This window comes from Eufriesea mexicana, unplaced genomic scaffold (assembly GCF_001483705.2).
Source record: "Eufriesea mexicana isolate 0111107269 unplaced genomic scaffold, ASM148370v2 scaffold500, whole genome shotgun sequence".
NCBI classification, from domain to species: domain Eukaryota; kingdom Metazoa; phylum Arthropoda; class Insecta; order Hymenoptera; family Apidae; genus Eufriesea; species Eufriesea mexicana.
In genome coordinates, this window is record NW_016908649.1 from 288845 (window position 1) to 307514 (window position 18670).

At 32.4% G+C, this 18670-nt stretch overlaps 1 protein-coding gene across 3 annotated transcripts in view; it reads right to left on the minus strand.

The window, feature by feature from the left end:
• mub (poly(rC)-binding protein mub) overlaps positions 1–18670 on the minus strand; it is a 99243-nt gene that overhangs the window by 41025 nt on the left and 39548 nt on the right. For all 3 annotated transcript variants that reach the window (XM_017897472.1, XM_017897470.1, XM_017897471.1), the window contains exon 3: positions 3212–3268. In XM_017897472.1, coding sequence (XP_017752961.1) covers positions 3212–3268 — 57 coding nt within the window. The remainder of the gene's footprint in view (positions 1–3211; positions 3269–18670) is intronic.

Consider the following 18670-nt stretch of genomic DNA (forward strand, 5'->3'; position numbering starts at 1 on the left):
TGTTTTATTAATTTGATGTATTATATTAATTTTATATATATATATTCACATATATTTAAATATATGTTCATTGTTTTATTAAATTAATTATGTAACATAATTATATATTAATTATTATTTCAATGTAAATATTATTTTATTAATTTGATGTATTGTATTAATTTTATATATATATAATTATTATTGCTTATATTTTATTGTAATATTAATATTTGTATCTTAGTATTGTTTTATTATTGGTCTATTATCTTGTTGTTTATATTTTATTATGTGATTATAGTTTATATAACGCTATTATTATTATTATTATTATTATTATATCAATATTAATGTACAATATAATTTGTTAATTTAGTATGTGTATTATTATAATTTAAATGGTTTGAAAAGTGACACTTCTTTCACAACCCTGTAGGAAACTTGGAATTTTTTAAATTTTGAGGTGATTTAAATTTTTGAATTTAATTTTGGATGCCTCTTTTTTTAACTCTCTAATTAACATTGCAAGAAATTCCTGAAATAAGTTGAAAACTGCTCTTAATCATTTAAAATCTAACCACCAGTCTTGTCATTATACACCATTTTCTTGAAGCAATATTAAACCCAAAATAATTAAAAAACATTATATTATTATATTTTTGAGATATTGTCATATTAGAATCATGCAATTGAATGACTTCATTCAGTATTACTATGTTCAGTAAATTATTTATTATATATTATAATGTACACTACAAAATATTATTATAAATTAATATACACTTCAAATACAGAAAATACACTAATTCATTAATACCTGAAATCAACTTTAAGAATAACCAGAAATTGTTAAACTAAATTTCAGGATACGTGAACATTTTGATGCAGATTTTAATAATCCCCAAATTTCATTAACTAATCCATTATTATTTATTTAATAACCAACACCGCCATGAGAAGATTTATTATTATAAAATCGAAAATTACAAGTAGATTGTCAGTTTATGGAGACATGTCATACTCGTAAAATTATTTTTCCAAGTTTATTCAATGTTTATAGTAATTTTCCGCATTTTCGTGGGAAAACCGCGTATTTGAAATTTCAGTTACGTTCAATTGCAAATTGCGAAATTTATGACCAGGTAATAATACGACACGTGGAAGAGGTCCCATAAAAATTTAATTATGTATCGTCCATATACGTATAGCTTGTATCACCATCAAACAACATTTATTACTCGGCAATCAACGTGTTAGCATATTAATCAACACACAAGGAGAAGCCTAATAGATCTTGAATATCGTCCAAAACGTGTTCGGATCATAAATATTAAGATGAGTCATAAGTTGTTTGTCGCCCAGTTTATACGCGAAGCTTATTTATTCTATAAAAATTCTCGCGGCAACTATAGTTACAGACCGGTCATCAAAATAGACGTTATCGTGTTTCCTGATTTGCAGCGTTATCATAACATGTTTGAAGAAATATTTTCTTGCCAACTAATCAAGAGAGAATTGCTATAATTGAAACTTGAAATATATTCTTTATTTGTCATAAGACAGTAGGATTATTTTATAGTTATATTTTAAGTATCAGCTTTTGCACGTTTTTTAAACAGTATATTAATATTAATAGTAATTAGTAAGGAAATAGATTTATTAATTTTATTTTATTTATTATAAAATATATTTAATATTAAATATCAGCTTTTGCATGTGTTTTAACAGTATATTAATATTTATAGTAATTATTAAGAAACTATATCTAATAATTTTATTTGGTTTGGTATAAAATATATTTAATATTGAATATCCCCTTTTGCATGTGTTTTAACTATATATTAATATTCATAATAACTACTAAGAAACTATATCTATTAATTTTATTTGGTTTAGTATAAAATATATTTTATATTGAAAATCCTCTTTTGCACATTTTTTAACAGTATATTAATATTCATAGTAATTATTCATAAATTATATTTATTAATTTTATTTGGTTTAGTATAAAATATATTTAATATTGAAAATCCTCTTTTGCACATTTTTTAACAGTATATTAATATTCATAGTAATTATTCATAAATTATATTTATTAATTTTATTTGGTTTAGTATAAAATATATTTAATATTGAAAATCCTCTTTTGCACATTTTTTAACAGTATATTAATATTCATAGTAATTATTCATAAATTATATTTATTAATTTTATTTGGTTTAGTATAAAATATATTTAATATTGAAAATCCTCTTTTGCACATTTTTTAACAGTATATTAATATTCATAGTAATTATTCATAAATTATATTTATTAATTTTATTTGGTTTAGTATAAAATATATTTAATATTGAAAATCCTCTTTTGCACATTTTTTAACAGTATATTAATATTCATAGTAATTATTCATAAATTATATTTATTAATTTTATTTGGTTTAGTATAAAATATATTTAATATTGAAAATCCTCTTTTGCACATTTTTTAACAGTATATTAATATTCATAGTAATTATTCATAAATTATATTTATTAATTTTATTTGGTTTAGTATAAAATATATTTAATATTGAAAATCCTCTTTTGCACATTTTTTAACAGTATATTAATATTCATAGTAATTATTCATAAATTATATTTATTAATTTTATTTGGTTTAGTATAAAATATATTTAATATTGAAAATCCTCTTTTGCACATTTTTTAACAGTATATTAATATTCATAGTAATTATTCATAAATTATATTTATTAATTTTATTTGGTTTAGTATAAAATATATTTAATATTGAAAATCCTCTTTTGCACATTTTTTAACAGTATATTAATATTCATAGTAATTATTCATAAATTATATTTATTAATTTTATTTGGTTTAGTATAAAATATATTTAATATTGAAAATCCTCTTTTGCACATTTTTTAACAGTATATTAATATTCATAGTAATTATTCATAAATTATATTTATTAATTTTATTTGGTTTAGTATAAAATATATTTAATATTGAAAATCCTCTTTTGCACATTTTTTAACAGTATATTAATATTCATAGTAATTATTCATAAATTATATTTATTAATTTTATTTGGTTTAGTATAAAATATATTTAATATTGAAAATCCTCTTTTGCACATTTTTTAACAGTAATAATTATATCATTAATATCTTCTTTTATATATCTAGCCCAAAATAATTCTTTTTCCCAATACAGAAAGAAACTGGATTAATTACCTCTTCACGGAACCTCTTGACGATCTCTCCTTTCTTCCCAATGATGCTTCCAACCTCCTGCAACAGACAGAACACGAAACACCGTTAGTTAGAGCCAACACCAACGCAAACCTCGAGCTTCACGACCGCCAAACGCGTGTCGCGTTATAAAGTTCAAAGTGCGCGCGCGCTCGATCACTATACTTCAGCAGACTCACTATATATTCAATACAACTGCCGTTACCTATCGATAGGTCTCCAACCACCAATTATATGCGTTTGGTGCAGTCGAAGAATCGATTTCCTTCTTTTCATACATTTTTCTCGAATATGAATTACTATACTTATCACATTTAATATACTACACTGCATATTTAACATACGTCGTATTGCAGATTTAAATTCATTCGGATATTCTTCTGGGTAATCTATTTTCGAATATTTTTAATTAATAACGATGATTTTTCTAATTTCTATCAAACCCGAAATTATGCATATATTTAAATTTTCTACCAAATTTGAAAATTACGCACAATGTGTTATGCTATAATTAATACACAGTATTTATATAGTGGTATGCGAGTTGATTATATACTGGTAGTTGAATGGTGAATGAAAGGAAAGGTTGAGAACCACTGCCATTTTGGGAGAATTCCCAAATTTCATCATTTCCAGAACACAAAATATTTCGAATTTTAAATTTATTTACTTTGCAAAGGATACCAAAAATTATTATTATCAACCATTACCGATTATTATTATCAATCATTACCAATTATTATTATAATTATTATTATCAACTATTCTCAAATATTATTATCAAACATTCCAATTATTATTATCAATAATTACCAATTATTATTATAATTATTATTATCAACTATTGTCAAATATTATTATCAACCATTATCAATTATTATTATAATTATTATCAATCATTACCAATTATTATTATAATTATTATCAATCATTACCAATTATTATTATAATTATTATCAATCATTACCAATTATTATTATAATTATTATCAATCATTACCAATTATTATTATAATTATTATCAATCATTACCAATTATTATTATAATTATTATCAATCATTACCAATTATTATTATAACCATTACTAATTATTATTATAATTATTATTATCAACCATTATCAATTATTATTATCAACCATTACCAATTATTATCATCAACCATTACCAATTATTTTTATCAAGTATTATTATCAACCATTACCAATGATTATTATCAATTATTATTATCAACCTTTACCAATTATTATTATAATTATTAATTTCGCGACTAGAATACATTACTGAATATTTTATTAATATTCATACTGGTGATATTAATAAAATACCATCGCTAATATCCACAATAAAACATTAATATTATTAATATTAGTTCTCAATGCTCCGATTCCAAAAAATGTATTCACCGCAGAATCACATACAATTTCCTTTAAAAAGGAAAGAAAAAAAAAAGTCGCAGATATAGTTCCTATCTTTTCGTCCTCCAGCCACCGAAGTTCCTTCCTCCATCAGGAGGAAGTTCCTCCCTCAGACCGGACACGAAGCTGAACGCGTGCCTGTGATCTACGAAAAGTCGCGATTACCCGACGCGGATGGTATAGAAGCGTGCGAGCGATATCACAAGCTCGTTTCCACGCGATACGCGTGCTCCTGACACTTGTAATCACCAGCTAGTAGCCAATTACGCGATTAATAATATGCAGCCTTCTCGGCAATAATTAATTCCGCTCGCGTTCGACCGGAAGCTATCTACGAATCTCGTTTCGCGTACGATCAGCCGATTTTTCAGACCGACGGTGGCGCCGTCTATCTCGCTAGGGACATTGTACACGGTATAGTGACATCCCTCGTAACAGGGTTCCTTAAGTTCCACGAAATTCAAATCCACGAATATATTTCAGCGATGGTATTTTTAACGAAATGAAAATTAATTTGGAAAAATGTAATTATAAAATTGGATATTTTTATTCTTTTTCCTATTTTTTAAAATTGAATTATTATTTAAGGAGGAATATTTAAGGTGTTTACGTAGGATTCTTTGGATATTAATTGCTCGAGATCATACGGGACGGTGAAGTTCAAACCAAATTGCACACACGCACAGAGCACACTGGTATACTGTACTATAATTAAACTCTCGTAGAATGTTTCTATTTCAGAAGGAGACAAAGTGGAAAGGAGTTCAGACAAGGCAAATTTTATTACGCTTGTCAAAACTTCGTTATTACTACGCTTCTTCGATTATTACATTTCCAAAAAGAAAATTTAAAAAATACAGCGATATTTAAAAATTATTTAAAATTAAATTTCGTAGCATAGATTGTAAACATTTTATATCGCCATAAAAATTCCTTTTCCAAAAATTTCGACGCAACAAATATCCTAAAAATATTATTTAATTTTATTTTTTAATTTATATTTAAAATTTTATTTAAAAAAAATTATTTTTCTCCAAATATCATACAATTTTTGTAAAAATTCGTAGTAATATTTTTACGAAGTATTAAGGAACAAGAAAATAGGAATTTTCGTGAAATTTTCATCGAAACAGTTTCTCGAAATAATTTTCAAAATAATTCGATCATCAGAGTATTATTGATTAAGGAGTTAATAAAATTGTCCCAAGTGTTGGAACACATAAATTCAAATAGATTTATAGAATCGTATAAACAGTGCATACAATGTACGTAGCAGGTTGGAAGGAAAAGGTAATTGAAACTGACTCGGTTGGCAGATCTGTAAATTCTAAAACAGCGCCAGGATCTGTTCGACACGACTGTTATTCCGATATGCTTCTCTGTTTCCCCTGTTCCGTGAACACGGCACGATAAACAAGCAGACATAAAAACTTGGCGGCTTTAAACTTTAGAGGTGTAAAATATGAAGAAGTGCAGTATTCTTGGCAGTCTAAACTGAATTTACGATGTCCCGGTATGCGCGTGGCTGTCAGCGAAACATCCCTCTGTGGGTAATAGCAATTGCGACGATATTGCATGGTGTAATAATCGATTTAAATTTCTCTTTTAATTTCTATTCGACGATATACTTGCTATTTGCTCACGAAGATCTCGTAATCCAAATATAGAAGCTGAAAGCAAAATTTATTTCACAGGTCATCAAGAGCTACCACTCATCAAACCCCTTGATACTTCATCGAGATCACCAAGTTTCCTTTAATCAAACCTATTTAATAATAGATTTACAATTTAGTTGTAAATATTTTTTTATTTAAATGTAGATATTGGAAATATGGAGTATTCTTCTTTACAATCCTACAGTTATTAGTCATAAAATTCCTTGAGGGTTTAGGAAGATCACCAAACGTCATCGAAATAAGCGTACTTGACAGCAGAGTCTACAATTTGCTTGCAAATATTCTCTGATTTAATTATAGAAATTGGAAATCGAGTATTCTTCCCGACAATACTCCAATTATCAGTCATCAAGTTCCTCAATAGTCCAGTAAGATCACTAAATGTCATCGAAATAACTGTAATTGACATTAGGCCGTACAATTTGCTGGAAAATATTTTCTGATTTAATTATAGAAATTGGAAATCAAGTCTTTTTCCTGTCAATCCTCCAATTATGTCATTAAATCTCAGGACAATCTAGTAAGATCAGCAAACATCATCAAAACAACTGTACTTGATCATACAGCTGCAGTTTGCTGTCAAATATTTTTTGATTTAATTATAGAAAACGGAAATCAAGCCTGTCTTACAATTTTTCACCTACCAGTCATTAAATGCATAAACATTTCATCAAGATCACCAAGTTTTCTCTAACCAATCTAACTGAACGAAAGACCTAGTACTAGTCGCAAATATCACCTAATTCAAATATAGAATCTGGATATCAAGTTTGTCTTACAATCCTCCAAGTACCAGTCTTCAAATTCCTCAACATGCCATCAAGATTACCAAGCTCCCTCTAATCAATCCAACTCAACAAAAGATCTCTAATTAGTAACAAATATCATCTGACTCAAATATAGAAATTGGAAATCAAATCTACCCTAAAATCACCTAAAAATTAGTCACCAAATGCATAAATATTTGCCATCAAGACCACCAAGCTATCTCTACCCAATCCAACTCGTCAAGAGACCTAGCATTGATTGCAAATGTCACCTACCACAAATATAGAAACTGGAAATCAAATGTCTCTTAAGGTTCCCCTAATCAATCCACCTCGACAGACCTAGCATCGATTGCAAATATCTGCTGATCCAAACATAGAAACTGGAAAACAAATCTGTCCTAAAACCATCCACCTATCAGTCATCGAATCCCTCGACATTCCATCAAGATCACCAAGCTTCCTCCAACCACCTCTACCCAGCGCAGTCAGTCAAAGACTTGGTCGGAAAAATCCTGCAATTCCTCCCAACATTCCGCTCGACTATTCCAAGACACAAAGTAGCAACGAGCTGCCTGTGACGTCCAACTCGTAGAGCAGGGAGTAGCTCGTCGCTCTGTAGCAACACGCGAGCACAGACCCGCACACAGACCCGCATAGTCATCGCGCAAACAGTCCGCCACTCGAAACCTATAATTAGTTGCGCGTCCGTGGTCGATGTCCAGCCAGATCCCGTGTCTTCGTTGACACGGTCTGACCCCACGATAATGTCACCGCTTAAGCTTCTGGGCGAAGCAGGTATGCGCCCGTGCGCTCCCTCTAAACTTAGATGGCGGCTAGAGAGCACAGAGAACGACCGAGATGCCAGGCGTCTCGTTCCACGGCTGACGATGCCACGAACGCTCTGCGTATCGTGCTAAATTCTTGATTTCTCGAGCGACAAGCCATCGAAGAAAGCGGATCCTACACTCTCTAAGAGACGACAGCATCTCTGTCCCCTCCTTCGACCGGTCCAAGCGTTCCGCGGTCATCCTAGCCACTTTCTGGTCTATTTTCGGGGAATAGAACGGATTTGCCGGAGGAACTGGGATCTTTTGCTGCTCACAGTGTCTCAAATGTAGTTTCCAATCTTGAGGAACATATTTGGGCATGTTTCGAGATTCTTTCACGCTTGGGATTACCAGTTCAGTCTACGGACTGGTCTATAAGGATCTTAGATCGAATATGAATAGATTAAATGAAATAGATTGAAAATAAAAATTATAACTACAAGACGGGAATCGAACCCCGGACCTCCAGTATAGGAACTTTCGAGCGTCACCGCTACGCCACAATGACATTTCAAAATTATTGGAAATAAATATGTAGTTAAAGGAGTAAGAAAATTTTAATCGTACATATCTCAAAAACTATTGAGTAGTGACAACTATAATGATATATAATACATTCTTGAACTGCATGATGAAATCTACATACCTACAGAATTTCAATTAAATCGGTGACCCGAAGGATTTGCACTCTCCTTATTAGGCTTTGTTTCTCGATAGATTTGGAGGTTATGGTATAAGAATAAATTCCTGGATGGAGCTATGAAGGCTATGAAGAGTTATTTAAGCCTAATATGATTAGCATATTCTATAGCAATATTGTCTTATAGTGACAGAGAAAATTCCTGGACACCTTAGTTGGTCTATCAAGACTTTAGGCCCTATTTAATAGTAAATGTTAGGATTAAACTGTTTTAATATAGAAGAGGAATTCTTAGAATCTTGAGTTAGTCTATGAAGACCCCAAATCATCACTGTTCTTGGATTTCATGGGATTGGTATGTGTGTAAATTCCCAAATTAATTCACGAAGGTCTCAGACCTTCTTTGATAGCGAATTTTAGGATTATACTATTTAAGGAGGAATCCAGGAGGAATCTGTGGATCCCTAAATCGGCCTATTAAGAACTCACACTGCTTTTGATAGTGCATTTGTACACTGCTTCACTGTAAAGGAGGAATTCGTGAATTCTTAACTTGGTCTACGTAGATCCAAGACTTTCTTCACTGGTAGGCTCAAGAATTATAGACTTCTAGCACGAGCACGAAGTTTATGGTTTCCTAACTTGGTCTACGGATTCTGAAAATCTTGTTTGATGACGAATTCGAGAATTATGACAGCCTAATATCAAATTGGAATCTTAAAAATCTGAGATATTCTTCGTACCACTGATCTTCAATGGATACCTAAACATAGCTGGCATAAATAATAGCAATTTTAATGCTACACCAAACATAAGTAAATATACTAATCACGCATAAGAGTGGGCATTAATTTTCAGTGATCACAAGCAGAAAAATTGGAAGACCAATCTTTTACTGGATTAGTAACTCCAATGTTAACCATGAATAATATTCCACAATTTATGGAATCCTGGGTTGCTCTCTGAACATCTTAGGCTCCCTTTCCGGCCTCTATTTGAAGATCCTAATCGTCTAACGTGAAAGTGGAATTTGCGGATTCTTGACTTGGCCTATAAAGATCCGAGATTTCCTTGCTGGCAGACTCCAGGTTCACGGTCTCCAGTACCACTGCAGAATTCGTAAATTCCCTAGATTCTTCCCAAAAATTCAAGACGTTCTCTAATAAACTTACAATTTTTATAATAAATTACAAAATCTTGTCTAATAACGATCAGATTCCAACTTCCAATCATTAAATCTTCTCACATTCCAAGATCATGCTTCTTTTAATTTTCTGATTTAATTATAGAAACTGGAAATCAAGTCTGTCTTATATAGACGTAACACCAGTGTCTAATTTTTTATTATTTTATCTAACTAATTTATTATATTTAGATATTTATTATATGACACACATATAAAATCAACACTCACAAAATCCTGGTTCTGCCTTCGAATACGAATTTAAGACTTCAATCCTTTGCAGGACTTCAATGTTAACTCGAGAGTTACCATTTTTTAGAAGCAAAGTGAATCTGAATACTCGGATGGTTGAGGAAGGATCTAAGACTCCTCTGAATTTACTTTTCTGGATTTAGAGAGTTGGTCTCCAAAGACTGGAGATTTTCCTTCGCTCAATTTATCTTTGTGGACTCAGGAGTTGTAGTCTTTTGGAATAATAAGCACGGAGCTGGAGAATTCCTGGATCCATCGAAGACCTAATCTCCTTATGTCGAATTTGTTTTATTATTAAGGTTCGACAAGTTTGGTAACAGATATTAACTCTTTGTTGCACGGTTATGGGGGATTACGAAATTTTTAATTCCTCGAGTTAGGAATTTTTAATTCACTTTTCCCGAGTTTGAGACGCGGATCTTGCAATTTATGGAAAATCGGAAAAGAATTTTCCGTTCTACTCTCGAGGATCATCAGGTAAATTTGTAATTTAGTCTGCGATAAAATCCCTAAATGTATGGGAATATTCTGTAACAAATCCCGTTTAACCTTTTTATCGCAAATGATATAGTCTATAAAAGCAGTTCCGAAGCTCTAAAGAGGAAACTTTCTCCATTAAATTTCACGGCTTTATTAAATATTTCATGAACGTGGCAAGCACCGCGATCGATGGGCACATATCGAAATACATTTATAAAACTCTACTTATTCGGGGCTAAATAATTCGACTTTTTGTTTCGAAACTGTATCGTCACAGGATGTATTTAATTACCATTCCCAGGAAACCCTGTGTAATTTTACTTCGCGATATTACACGAGTGAGTCCAATTTTTCATCGATTTGAACATGCGAAGAGAGAAAGGAAAAGAAGATAGGGGTAAAAATAAAATGGGGAGAGAAGAAAAGAAAAATTAGAAAATTATCTCATTTTGTTAGAAAAATATCAAATTTTTCTAATAAAAATTTTATTAAAGAGGTACCTAATTTTCCGAATCAAAATTTTGTCAGGAAAATACCTAATTCCTTCAACCAAAATTTTGTCAGACAAATACCTCATTTCTGTATCAAAATTTTGTTAGAAAAATATCCAATTTTGCTAATCCAAATTTTATTTTAAAAATACCTAATTTGTCTAATTAAAATTTTATTAAAAAGGTACCTAATTTTTCTAATAAAAATTTTGTCAGAAAAATACCTAATTTCTCTAATCCAAAGTTTGTTAGTAAAATACCAAATTTCTCTAATCAAAATTTTATTAAAAAGATACCTAATTTCTCCAATCAAAATTTTGTTAAAAAAATACCTAATTTCCCAAATTAAAATTTTGTTAGAAAAATACCTAATTACCATTCACAGAAATCCCCATATAATTTCACTTCTCGTTATTACACGATCCAATCCAATTTCTCACGGACTTCGACATAAAAATTAAGAAAAATTAAGATAGGATTAAAAATAAATAGGAAAAAAGCATATAAATGTTAGCCAAATTTTTCCTTCGATTTCCTCGAATATTTTGATTCCAAAAATTCAGCAGTGCCAATTTTGATTTTAGAGATGAATTTCAAACAAGAAGCAACGGCGATGGATCGGGTAAAGTGACGTTTTTCGAAGAGGACAATTTTTCCGGCGTAATTGCGTCGGTCTCGATGTCGCAGTTAATTAAAAGGTTTAACGCGGCCACGCCGCGAAACTAATTACGCCAAATCCGGCGCGTATCCGCGCGGACACACCGGCGAGTTGTCCTTCTGAAAACTGGAAATTAACGCGAGGTTCCAGCGGATCAATGGGAACTTAATTGTGAACGCCGAAAGATGAGGAGCAGCGAAGGTAATTATGTTAGAAAAAGTGCTTTGTAAACGTAGAGGACGTTTAATTAGCTTCTTTGTTAATAAATTATAAACCAGAAATGGAATTTCTACCTGAATATTGCTCTCAAAGGAGAGTTCTACTCGCGAATAGGTTGATTAAAATCTACTGCAGTGGATTTTCTTGGATGTTTGTACATTTTTATATTTCGTTTGCTGTTGTTGGATACGCTACTGTAAGCCAGAAATAGAATTTATTTTATTGCAAATTATTTTTCAACAGAAGATTTGGCGAATCTTGATTAAAATTTAATATTCAACGTGGATTATTTTGAAATAGGTTGCATTATTATATTTTATTCATTATTTTGCTGCTTCTGACGAGCCAAGCAATTCTTAATGTATGTTAATTTTATTTTCAAGTAAATTGCTAATCTTAAATGTTTTTTTAAAAATTCTAGTTTTTATATTTTTATATTTGCTATACACGAATTTTAGGTCACTTGTTATTCATTGTATTCTTCTTCTTTATTTATTGTTACGCTGTTTCTGACGAGTTAAGCCATTGTTAATGTATGCTAATTTTTATTTCCAAGTAAATTACTAATTTAAAATGTTCTTTTAAAAATTCCAGTTTCTAAATTTTTCGTATTATTACTGATTGTTACATGCATTTGCTATACGCGAATTTTACGTCACCTGAAATTTATTATATTTCTATTACTATTTTATTATGTTTTCCTTTGTTATTTATTATTCTGCAATTTTTGATGAGATCGTGAAACCATACTCAATATATACTAATTTTCATTGCCAACTAAATTATAAATTTAAAATATTTATATGTACCCTCATCATCTATCAATGTACCCCAATTTCTATTTCCAACTAAATTACAAATTAAAAATATTTCTTTAAAAATTTCACTGTCTATACTCTACAAATTATTTTTGGCTATTACTGGCATCTGGAATACAAACGTACCCCCCCGCCCCGTCCACAACAGCACATATAGTGTATCCTAACGTCTAAAATCCACGAATTTTAGATCAGCTGCCATTTTGCACCAATTCAAATTCAAAATTTACCTATACTCCATATTTCCAAAATTCACCCAACAACAAATAGGTCCTCACACTTCAAATTCCAAGTTACAAACTTATCCTTCAAAAGAAAAATTTCTTTTTCTCTTTCAATAATTAGAAACACACGATCCAACCTAACCCCAAACTTCAATGAAATAAAAACCTGGAACCCCGAGATAATTAATAGCGTATATTAACTCCAGCAATTTACCCCTACCATCCTCTTCAAGCCTCCGTCAGCAAAGGCTCCCCCCACCAAAGGGAGCAAACCAAGTTCGAATCGAGAAAAAATCCCGCCAACATTCCCGACCACATTCCTCCTCAACGAGTCCGCGAAACGAAGCGAAGGAAACAGTGAAACACCCCTAAACCGCGCGAAGAGGCAGCTTTGGCGCCTTTATTAGACCGGTCACAGAGGCGGTCTGTACACTTAATTGCCCACTTTGCATTAGGTTCTTTGTACAGTGCGAGCCGTTTCTGGGAGCAGTGTCCAAAAGCCTCAAAGGAGCCTGAACCACTGCATATAACTCGTCCCGAGCTTGTCACCAGCCAGGGTTTCCACGCAAACGGGTCTCCCTCGCGAGAGACATCGACGGTTCCTTTGTTCCTGTTCGACGTATCGCGTTCTACGAACGCAAACTCGCGAAATAGACGCGGGCAGAGTTGACGAAGAAGAGAGGGAGACGAAGAAGAGAGCAACGAGAAGGCGCCGAGCTTCGTAAATCATCGCCGACCCTCTCCGCGGCCGCGCCCAGGCTAGAGAGCTGGACAACGCGTCACCGTCGACGAATCTCCTTGGAAGCAAATATAGCTGGAACAAGAAGACATCGACGAGACGAGGCTGGCTGACGGCCAATTAGAGAGGTCACTACCGAGCGTGATAGTCGGTTAGACGATCTGAGGGAGTCTAGAGAGCACGAGTCCTTCAGGGGTGCTGCAGGCACGTCGAGGTTTTAGGACAGGGGGAACAGCCGGGATGAGACCAGCGGTTAGACACTCGTGACGCAAAAATTGCATCGTCCGAGAATTATTAGACGAATAGACGTGCATGACAACGAGAGACCGATTGGCTAGTGTTCCTGGCAAGCGGCCAGGCTCTTCCGCTGGAGAATGTGGAAGAACCGTGGTCTAGATGGCTTCGAGACGTCTTTGAATAGAGCTCAGCTTTCGTTCGGGGATCTGGTGAAATTAGAAATTGAATCGAAGTATTATAGCATTCTTGGGTTGCTGCTGTATCACGTCAGTTTTGTCTGACTTGGTTGGCAAAAATGTCGTAAAGGAACAGTCGTAGATATGGTAAATGTAGTCTAGGTGAGATAAAGACGTCTTAGAATAGAGCTCTGATGAGCTTTCGTTGGACTAGCTTGTGAGATTAAAAACTGGACTGGAGTAAGCATAGTATTAAGCATAGTATTCTTAGGTATTCTTGGGTTAGTACCAAAATTATGTCAGACTTGGTTAACAAAAATATTAGAAAGCAATAGTCATACATTTGGTAGAAGTAGTCTAGGTGAGACTAAAAACTGGACTGGACTAAGTATAGCATTCTTGGGATGGTACGGTATCAGAACAGTTTTGTCAGACTTGGTTGGCAAAAATATTGTAAAGGAATGATGGAAGGAAAGATTCGATAGCACCTGGTTAGGTGAATTCAACACGTCTTTGAATAGAGACTTGATAAAAATTATCTGAGTGAGTTGAAGACATCTTAGAATAGAGCTCTGATGAGCTTTCGTAGGACTACCTGATGAGATTAAAAACTGGACTGCAGTAAGTATAGTATTACTGAGTTGGTTAGGTCCCTCCAAAGTTTTGTCAGACTTGGTTAACGAAAATATTGAAAAGGAACAGTCGTAGATTTGGTAGAAAGTCTAGCTGAGGTAAAGACATCGCAGAATAGAGCTCTAATGAGCTTTCGTTGGACTAATTGGTGAGATTAAAAACTGGACTGGAGTAAGTATAGTATTACTGGGTCCACTTAAAATTTTCTCAGACTTGGTTAACAAAAATATTGAAAAAGCACAGTCGTAGATTTGGTAGAAGTAGTCTAGGTGAGATAAAAACATCTTAGAATAGAATTCTGCTGAGCATTCTTGGGTTGGTACAGTATCACCTAAGTTTTTGTCAGGCTTGGTTGACAAAAATATTATAAAGAAATTGTGAAGGATTCAGAAGATCCTGTCTAGGTGGGTTCAAGACATTTTTGAATAGAAATTTGACAGAAATTGACTAGTTAGGTTGCAGACCCAACTCTGACGAGCTCTTATTAAGGTGGTATCTGAGATTAGAAATTATATGGAAGTGACTATAGTATTACTGGGTATCTCTGAGTTAGTATACAACAGGATGTGGGTTCCCTCAAACTTGGCGAATAGAAAAATTATCAGAGAATGGTGCAAGATTTGGTAGAGAAGCTACCAAATCTTGGTGGTCTGAAAACATTTCTGAGGAAAACTCTGGTGATCTTTCTGTACAGAAATTGTGCCAAAGAAGGTATAATAATCTTGGGTATCTTTGAATTAAATATAAGTTTCTTAATATCCTGGAAAAGTGATGAAAAATTTGCTAGGAGTACCCTAGATTGATAGCAAACGTCTGAGGGTTTTCCATTAAAATACGTATCTCCATTCCCTATTAATAAAAATGTAATACTATAATGCACTTAGGTACCTTCGAACAGAGTTCTCATGATACTCCATTAAACATTATTAACCTTGAAAATTTATCAAAGTTCCCGCCATTTTTAATTGTCCTTAAGTCTCATTTACACTTGGTCCACGTTTCAAACCCTAACTATAACCTATAATCTAATATCTGACTCAACTTCGTCATTCAACCTCATCCATTCCACTTCTTTTTAGCCATCAATGATCATTTCATCGCACTCTTAACAATATTCCATTTTCTCTACTAATTTTTCCCAACGCCATATTCGATAATGGCGCCTAACATTCGGGGGTGCACAGATTAGCTCTTTATCACTTTTCATGCCTGTCTTGTCGCGTCATCAGTGACCTCTCGTGGCGGAAGAGTTAATACAGACTGACCTGACTGTTGGAGAAAACTTTGGGTAGGTGCAGACGGGAGAAAGAAAGAGAAGCAGACGAAAGAAAAGGAGCAGCGAGGAGATAAGACGCGGGTTGGATCTACGCCAGATATTTATGTCGATGCCACGAGATGGCGCTCGCGTCGGACGAGCGACCGTGACATTGCAATGGCGACGAGAAAAATTGTCGAAGGTTCGGTCGCGAGATTAGATACGGTGCACCGTCTCTCGATACTCGTGATCCATGGGATTTTCCTCGATGCTAGGTCGGCTGGTTCCTGGACACAACGCGATAACGATAGCTCGACAAAGCGGTGTAGCTTGAGTGGTTCCGTTTCGACAAATGGTATGAGATGGAACGTTGTGATAAAATGGCGGGATGACACGTAAGACAGGCAATGGAAGATAAATCTTCAGTAAATTTAGGGGAAAAAGATTTTTGTAATTTACAATATTCCTTCATTTTTTCTTTTTGTTAATATTATTCATATTATATGGACATATTATTTTATTAATAAATATAAAATTGTCGAAATATAATTTTGAAGCATGATTTGTAAAAATTTTTTATTTATCATAGTAACCCTCATAAATAAAATTATAAAATTTGTAAAATCGTCAAAAATTGAGGAAAAATGGAAGTGCTATTTTTTTAAATTTTCTACTTAATAAAACTATACTGAGAAAAATATTGTGGAAGTCCAAAATATTCGAATTATAATTTGGAACTGTGATTTTTTAAATTACAGTAATACTAGAAATAAAAATAAAAATTGTGCAAATTTCCACACCATAAAAAAATAAAAGAAAAATTACAGTAATACTAGAAATAAAAATAAAAATTGTGCAAATTTCCACACCATAAAAAAATAAATTACAATTTTCTAAATATTTTATTCACAACCATAAAAGGGAAAAAACGGTCACAGTGTGGAAAATTCGAAGTATAATTATCGAAATAATATGATTTGAATTTAACAGGAATAAGATATGAAATTACTGGAACTCGAGGTAAAAAGAGAAATGGAAGAATACACTTTCTAATTATTATTTATGATACTAAACGAGTCTTCAGTTAGAAAGGTAATTACTCGAAGGAAGAAAACGAGCTCTTAAATAATACGTCCAGGAGTTTCAGCCAATCCAAAGGCAATCAGCCTTTTTAATGACACGTTCTAAAGTTTCTCATTTCCACGGAAATGCATATATCAATACTAGAATAACACCGGGATATTTTTCAAATAAATTGCCTCGGAGTGGAATGAAAAAATCGCCGTATCAACATTTGAACAAACTATCGGCCCGTGACTTAAGCCTTAATTAAGTCACGCTTAAATAGGTTGCACCAATTGCGGTAAATGGGGGGAATAAAAATCGTGAAAGTGCACCCAATTGCTTCTGTTGCTAACGTGGCTAGCAAAGCGTTTGCTTGAATATTTAATAATACAACTGAATTCGATTCATCGTATTCCTCATTCACCTCGATCCTCCTTAATTTAAACTCTCACTCCGAATTTCCATTTATCAATTTAATTAAATACGTAAATCCCTATTTCTCTTCCTCCTCAGTGAGAAAAATAATTCATTTCCTATAGCTATATAATTTTAAATAAAAATACGTGGCTACAGAATTTTCTGTTAAAGTATCTTCAGGTAGATATTATTTTTGGTATTTAATTTAATTTATTAACCCCTTGACATACAAATAAAATGCGCGTGGACGTGTCCGTAAAATACCATTTAATTTGACTCAACTGTGGAACTGTGCACTCATGTGCAAGCATAGAAACAGAACATCTTATTTTCAAATTTAGATTGCTATATAACATTCAATAAAGTTGATATATAACGTTAATGTACAATAATTAAGTAATTTAATAAATAATAAATATTATTTATTAAATAATAAATAAATAAATAATTAAGTAATTTAGTAGTTCTATAAAGTATGATACATCTCAAAACATTTTGGAATATGTAGTGGAATGAGACATATTTTACACTACCAAGTTTCACTTCTTATATTATGTTTGATGCTCGCATGGTATCTCTTTGTAGGATGTTACATTTTATTTGTCGCAGACATATGTTCTAGAAAATGTGCTGAATTTTTTAAACAAAATAGCATTGACACACGACTAAAACAGTTGAAGAATTTAATAATATATTTCGCGACGTTCGTGAAAGACAGTTCTTGACGTCTCGGAGACGTCAGAGTCTACAATGGCACATGAAATGAATGACGTCTCCCAGACGTCATTGTATGTCAAGGGGTTAATTTGGTACTAATTTTTGGTATTTTAGAAAATTGTTAATATCTCGTCGAGAAATTCATGTATGGTAGTGGTTGTCATAGAATGTGTGGTATGAGCGTGAGGAATATTTGTGTGGAAGAATGTGTGTGTTGGAAAAAACAATCAGTAGGTGAATGACAGTCATTACAAATAGATGTTATGTGTGAGAGAATGCTCGTGAGATTATATCACAGTTAGAAACGAATTTATTTTACAAGATTTAGTTATAATTTATGTTGAGCTGTTATTGTGTTAAACAAATATTCTTATTAGTTTATCCATTTACTCACATCATGGTCCAAGAAGGTCGGTTACATGATGTACCGCGTAAAGGAGTAATAATAAAATTCGAAAATCTTTGGTGTGGAATAAATTAAAAGAAAAATTCCTCTTTGCTTGCGAGGAAATGAAATAAATTTTGACGAAGAGAGAAAGAAGGGAAAG